This window comes from Gekko japonicus, unplaced genomic scaffold (assembly GCF_001447785.1).
Source record: "Gekko japonicus isolate JY-2015 unplaced genomic scaffold, Gekko_japonicus_V1.1 scaffold1327, whole genome shotgun sequence".
Classification (NCBI taxonomy): domain Eukaryota; kingdom Metazoa; phylum Chordata; class Lepidosauria; order Squamata; family Gekkonidae; genus Gekko; species Gekko japonicus.
In genome coordinates this window covers 520,688-527,923 of record NW_015160879.1, presented here as the reverse complement: position 1 = coordinate 527,923, position 7,236 = coordinate 520,688, and the positions used below count along the sequence as shown (strand labels likewise).

The 7,236-nt window shown below is 51.7% G+C and overlaps 1 protein-coding gene across 1 annotated transcript in view; it reads right to left on the bottom strand.

Moving 5' to 3' along the window:
- Positions 1-2,454: 2,454 nt before the first annotated feature.
- Positions 2,455-7,236, bottom strand: part of LOC107120290 (constitutive coactivator of PPAR-gamma-like protein 2) — a gene marked incomplete at its 3' end in the record, with an annotated part of 47,614 nt that continues 42,832 nt past the window's right edge. The window contains 1 exon segment of the mRNA XM_015422961.1: positions 2,455-2,569. Coding sequence (XP_015278447.1) covers positions 2,455-2,569 — 115 coding nt within the window.

The following is a 7,236-nucleotide window of genomic DNA, read 5'->3' as shown; positions in this document are numbered from 1 at the left end:
CTTAACCACTACACCAAACTGGCTCTGTTCCCTCTAAGCTGAGTTAGTGTGAGCTAGCTCACAGCTTTTTAGCCTCCGGCTCTCACATTTTTGTCTTCGCTCAAGAAGGATGGCTCCAGAGCAAACTAATTTATGCAGTAGCCAAATCGCTTGTCCACAACTTTAATGCCAGTTGCTCACAAAGTCAAATTTTGGCTCACAAAACTCCACCGCTTAGAGGGAGCACTGGTTGGAACTGACCTCCAGGGTCATCTAGTCCAACCCCCACCCAATGCAGGAGATTCACAACTACCTCCCCCCACCCCACCCCACACACACCCCGGTGACCTCTGCTCTGTGCCCAGAAGATGACAAAAAACCTCCAGGGTCCCCGGCCAAACTGGCCTGGAGAAAAATTGCTTCTTGATCCCAAAGTAGCAATCAGGTTTTCCCTGGGTGTGAAAGAAAGGGCTTGCCTTTTGTTCTCTGAGTGGCCCCCCGTGCATTCACACGGATGTGCTTTTGGGGCCTATGCAGGGCTCAATTTTGAGAGGTATAAAAATCCCCTCCCTCTGAGAGGCGAGGGAAGGAGCTCTGAGGAGGAGAGAAGCTCTGGAGAAGCTCCCAAAACAATCTGCTGCCGTGGATGAAAGAAACTATGAGGGAAGGTGCGACTCCAGAGCATACACGGTCCATTCCCCATTCCCACGTCCCTGGGGAAGCGGGTTTTCAAGCTGGAACGGATGGACCTTCACTGGTCTGATCCAGCAGGGCTCTTCTGATGTTCTCATGAAGGCCTGTCTGCCCTGTTGTTGGCCCTCCAGAGGAACTGGTTGAGGCCACTGTGTGAGGCAGGATGCTTGGACTAGATGGACCACTGGTGTGATCCAGCAGGGCTCTTCTGGTGTACTTATGAAGGCCTTGGCCTCTATGCCCTGTTGTTGGCCCTCCAGAGGATTTGGATGGTCATTGGGTGAGACATGATGCTGGACTAGAGGGACCCTCACTGGTCTGACCCAGCAGGGCTCTTCTGGTGTTCTTATGACGGCCTTGGCCTCTATGCCCTGTTGTTGGCCCTCCAGAGGAACTGGTTGAGGCCACTGTGTGAGGCAGGATGCTGGACTAGACGGACCACTGGTCTGATCCAGCAGGGCTCTTCTGGTGTTCTTATGACGGCCTTGGCCTCTATGCCCTGTTGTTGGCCCTCCAGAGGAACTGGTTGAGGCCACTGTGTGAGGCAGGATGCTGGACTAGACGGACCACTGGTCTGATCCAGCAGGGCTCTTCTGGTGTTCTTATGACGGCCTTGGCCTCTATGCCCTGTTGTTGGCCCTCCAGAGGAACTGGTTGAGGCCACTGTGTGAGGCAGGATGCTGGACTAGACGGACCACTGGTCTGATCCAGCAGGGCTCTTCTGGTGTTCTTATGACGGCCTTGGCCTCTATGCCCTGTTGTTGGCCCTCCAGAGGAACTGGTTGAGGCCACTGTGTGAGGCAGGATGCTGGACTAGACGGACCACTGGTCTGATCCAGCAGGGCTCTTCTGGTGTTCTTATGACGGCCTTGGCCTCTATGCCCTGTTGTTGGCCCTCCAGAGGAACTGGTTGAGGCCACTGTGTGAGGCAGGATGCTGGACTAGACGGACCACTGGTCTGATCCAGCAGGGCTCTTCTGGTGTTCTTATGACGGCCTTGGCCTCTATGCCCTGTTGTTGGCCCTCCAGAGGAACTGGTTGAGGCCACTGTGTGAGGCAGGATGCTGGACTAGACGGACCACTGGTCTGATCCAGCAGGGCTCTTCTGGTGTTCTTATGACGGCCTTGGCCTCTATGCCCTGTTGTTGGCCCTCCAGAGGAACTGGTTGAGGCCACTGTGTGAGGCAGGATGCTGGACTAGACGGACCACTGGTCTGATCCAGCAGGGCTCTTCTGGTGTTCTTATGACGGCCTTGGCCTCTATGCCCTGTTGTTGGCCCTCCAGAGGAACTGGTTGAGGCCACTGTGTGAGGCAGGATGCTGGACTAGACGGACCACTGGTCTGATCCAGCAGGGCTCTTCTGATGTTCTTGTTAACAGAGCGCGCCCCTGCTCCTCCAATTCCACACATCAGCCCAGACTGGAGTGGTCCAGCATGGGCAGCAGCTTACCGACTCACCTGTTCTTTTGTAAGCATTTGGTCCAAGTCCACTATTTGAGGTTTTGCATATCTGTACCCCCTCCTTTCTTTTTAAAAATACAAACAACAGAGGGGCAGTAAGAGAAGAGAGAACGGGGCAACTGGGGCGTGTGGGCAGGGAAGTCCACTTGTCCCTAAAACCTGATCTCGTGCACACGGCCGCCTAGGAGAAATTAGCTTCCTGCAAAGCACCGCGGGACCCACCGACTTCTCTTCCTCAGTCCGGCGAGCTCTGATCTAGCGAACCTCATCCCCCCCCCCAGAAATGCTGCAGGGGTCCGATCCCGCCCCTTGTCCCCTACCTTCAGCTCCTGAAGCTGATCTGGCTCGTAGAGCTGAGCAGACACCGCCTGGGCCAGGAAGGCATCCAACTCGTGCCGGTGCAGAATCCGACATCCGGGCCACTGTATCATGTACCTGAAATAGGAAAGAGAGAGAGAGAGAGTCACCCCACCCCAATGGTAGGAATAGAAAGCCGAGGGGCGGGGGGGGGCCCCTGCTCCCACGAACACAAGCCAAGAAAATTCCCCGTCTTCTTATTCTGTTGCGCCTTGGGACGGGCAAAGGCTTACGACAGGGGGGATTTGAGCCCCACTTGGGAAAGGAGTGGGATAAAAATCGAATAAATAAATTTCGCGCTGCATTCCTGGTGGCAGAGTGACTAATGCAACACAGGTGTGTGAATGGATCGGCGTGCAGATTGAAGCTTTGTTCGTGAATTACCGTACTCGATAGTAAAGAGGAGAGACAGAGATAGGGCCCTAGCTACATCACGAGCAGAGAGGGGGAGAGAGAGGGAGAGAGATGGAAAGCTGTGGATCCGACTCAAGGGGGCGGTGCTCATCTCCGTTTCCAAACCGAAGAGCCAGCGCTGTCTGAAGACGTTTCCGTGGTCATGTGGCCGCCATGACTAAATGCCGAGGCCCACGGAACCCTGTTACCTTCCCACAGAAGCAGTACCTGTTTATCTACTTGCAAATTCTTGCTTTCGAACGGCTAGGTTGGCAGGAGCTGGGGCCAGAGACGGGAGCTCACTCCATCCCGCGGCACTCGGGTCTCGAACTGCCAAACTACAGACCTTCGGGTCTGCAGCTCAGCGTCTTAACCTCTGAGCCACCGCGGCGCCCCTTCTGCAAACTAAGCAGAACTGAATTTCTCAAGAGGGCTTTTCTACGTAGGCAGTAGCGTAGCTCTGTACAAAAGCCTTCACAAAGTTACTCGGATAAATTATTGGGGACTTGTGATCTGCACCACCATGTACAGTTTGCTGCGGATTGGATCTTATCGCATCGTTTTGCAGCATTTAACAGTATGCTTTGCTTCAGTTCTGTGTTTTAGACTTCAGGTTGGTTCTACGGCTCTCATCCCATTGCATGGCTCATCGAAAGTCCTATCGATTGTGCTGACTCCCTCTGTGTAATCTGCCTCGAGTCCAGGTGAGACAGGCGGGACTGTGATGTAAGCGAATAAGCATAAGCTGCCTGCTTGCTTACAGGGTTCCTGGCTGCTACCATTGGCCGTGGCACAGACATCAAAGGAAGGTGGGCGGGGCTGCCGGGCATCACCCTTATCCGATAACTCAAAATGGGACAATGAAGATTTTTTCCCCCAAATGACAGTTTAGTAGGCTTTATACCACTTTATTGGATTTTTGCTGTTCTTTCGTATTTTGACGTCGCTTTGAAAGTTCTCCGGAAGAGAAAGAAACCTAGTGAATAAATACATTCCCACATCTTACATCCCCTTCCCCGGGGGGGGCAAGCCTTGCTTGGTTTATTTGCACCGGCCCCGACCTGGTGGAACTCTCCGCTGAATAACATCAGGGCCCTGCGAGAGCCAGTTTGGTGTAGGAGAGGCAGTTTGATGTAGGAGAGGCAGTTTGGTGTAGGAGAGCCAGTTTGGTGTAGGAGAGCCAGTTTGGTGTAGTGGTTAAGTGCGCAGACTCTAACTTGGGAGAACCGGGTTTGATTCCCCACTCCTCCACTTGCACCTGGCTGGATGACCTTGGGCAAGCCGTAGTTCTGGCACAGCTGTTCTTGAAAAAGAGCAGTTTCTGTCAACAGCTCTCTCAGCCCCACCTACCCCACAGGGTGTCTGTTGTGGGGAGGGGAAGGGAAAGGAGTCTGTGAGCCGCTCTGAGACACCTTTGGGTAGTGAAGGGCAGGGTATAAATCCAATCTCTTCTTCTTCTTATGCAATTCTGCAGGGCCTGTAAGGCAGAGACGTTCTGCTATGGCCAGCACCCTGCCTGGGTCTCTATTCCTTGTGGAGTTGACTCCCTCCCCGGACTTACGGAGCTCTGACAGACGAGATATGGGAGGAGACTGCAAAATTTTTCGCCATTTACTTTTAATTATTGTATAACATGCTGGATATGGTTTTATGTTCTTATGGTTTTTAATTTGTACAGCGCCTAGAGCAGGGATGTCAAACATGCAGCCTGGGGGCTGGATGAGGCCCCCGGAGGGCTTCCATCAGGCCCACAGTGGAACCAGCCGTCTCCTGCTTCCAGTTCTGGCTGCATCCTAGCTTGCTTCGCCAGACTCTCTTAATCACTCAGCCATTTCATGTTTTAACCTGGGTCCTAGACTCAGAACTCTTGAGCATAACATTTCTGTGGTGAATGTCGATAAATCAAAAGTAGGTTTGCAGCTTACAGATACACACTTGAACAGCATACTCAAGATTGCAACAGCACAGACATTTTGATGCAATAATTCAGAGCAAGAGGTGTCCGTTACCAGACACTGTTGAATAAAATATTGCAAGAGAGCTAATCGTTTTAAGCATGTATTTATTTTAAGTATTAAAAAACCCCATTTTGTGTTTGTGTCCTTTATAAAGTTTATATCTCCGCTACCTGGCATTACATTTTATGATGCACACGGGCTGGCCCAACGAGGTCTCATTTATGTCCGATCCGGCCCTCGTAACAAATGAGTTTGACACCCCTGGCCTAGAGCCCCACGATTGTGGGGATTAGGCGATTAATAAATGGAATGAAATAAACAAACAAACAACAGCCCTTCTGTGCCCACATCTCACCCCGGATCTTTTGTCCACCGCTGTTTCTTTCTTTTTTCAGGGGGGGCACCTACTCCAAGGTCAGATGGTCAAGCATGGATAAATTGTGCCTTCGGGTAATCTGAGCAAGGCTACGTTAACAGATAATCTCAATGCCAAAAAAAAAATGGAGGGGGGGAAAATCAGTGTTGGGACAAATCAAAGCATTCTTTCCAGAGGCCCATGCCCAGAGAACAGGTCTGTCTTTGTGCATAAACTACTTCCTGTAAGGAAGAGCCGAAGCTGAGAAACACCGTGATCCTTTCATAAATCCTGCCCGGGACTTCTTTTGGATGGTTTCCTGTTTGGCATCATACAGTCCTGTCTGCCCCACCCCCTTGCCCGGTGTTGCTTCTCTAAGCTGCTTTTTCAGTTATGCTGATGCTGGACAACTGGTCCACTCCAGATAGCCCACTGGCCTGAACGCTGGGAAGAGAGGGACGGGGTTAAATGTAGAAAAGAGTGAGAGTCTTCAGCCTTAAAGACTAACACAATAGGTGGCACGGGATGAGCTCTCGTGATTCACTGCTCACTTCTTCAGATACAGCTAGAATGGGAGTCCATCTGTCCTACTCATTGGAAAGTGGAGCGATTTCAGATGCTGAATGACATTAGCAGGCAAATGACAATAGCTGGTGAATGACAACAGCAGGCATGATTGGATTTAGGAGAGATATGCAGAGGGGTAATAGGCGTGGAGAAATCAGCACTAGTAATGAGACAGGAAACCTAGGTCTCGATCCGATCCAGGGTGGATGCATTCTCTTGAGCTTTATTATCATTATATCAATTGCAATTCAGCAGTCTCGCTTTCTAATCTCCCTTTGAAATTCCTTTGTAAGAGAACTGCTACTTTTAGGTTAGCAGCTGAATGTCCTGGAAGGTTAAAACGTTTCTCCACTGGTTTTTGAATGTTGCGGTTCCTAATGTCAGGCTTACGTCCATTCATTCTTTGTCATATGGATTAAGGCAACAGCTACAGGGAAGAGCCCAGCTCCAGGACAGGCGACTGCACCAGATGGCATTTAGCAGGCCTTTCACATCCAGGACTCCAACCAAAAACTTCAGCCCTCAAAGCATCCCCCCACCTCATGGAACAGCCTGCTCCTGCTCTCCAGATTTTCCCGCAAAAAGTCTGTGTTATAACGGAACGGTCCAGCAAAATACTTTAACGAAAGAGAGCTGGAAACAGGACAGAGGAGGGCAATCAAAATGAGTAGGGGGCTGGAGCGCCTTCCCTAGGAAGAAAGGCTGAAGAGTCTGGGACTTTTCAGATTAGAAAATAGACAACTAAGGGGGGGGGACATGATAGAGGTTTATAAAATTATGCATGGGGTGGAGAACTTTTTCTCCCTCTCCCCAAATACTCGAACTCGAGGGCGTCCAATGAAGCTGATGGGCAGGAGGTTCAGGATGGACAAAAGGAAACACTGTTTCAAACAGAGAGGGATTAAAATGTGGAATCCGCTGCTAGAGGATGTAGTGATGGTCACAGGAATAAGCGGCTTGAAAAGGGGCTTAGATAAATTTCCTGGAGGATAAGTCTATCGGTAGCTACTAGCCATGGTGACTGAGAGGAACCTCCACCTTCAGAAGCCATAATCCTATGAACCACAGCCAGGAGGCAACATCAGGGGAAGGCCTCGGCCTCTCTGCCCTGTTGTCGGCCCTCCAGAGGAACTGGTTGGGCCCCTGTGTGAGACGGGATGCTGGACTAGAGGGACCCTCACTGGTCTGATCCAGCAGGGCTCTTCTGATGTTCTTATCAGGGGAAGGCCTCGGCCTCTCTGCCATGTTGCTGGCCCTCCAGAGGAGCTGGCTGGCCCCTGTGTGAGACGGGATGCTGGACTAGAGGGACCCTCACTGGTCTGACCCAGCAGGGCTCTTCTGAGGTTCTTCTCAGGGGAAAGCCTCGGCCTCTCTGCCATGTTGCTGGCCCTCCAGAGGAGCTGGCTGGCCCCTGTGTGAGACAGGATGGTGGACTAGAGGGACCCTCAGTGGTCTGAACCGGCAGGCCTCTT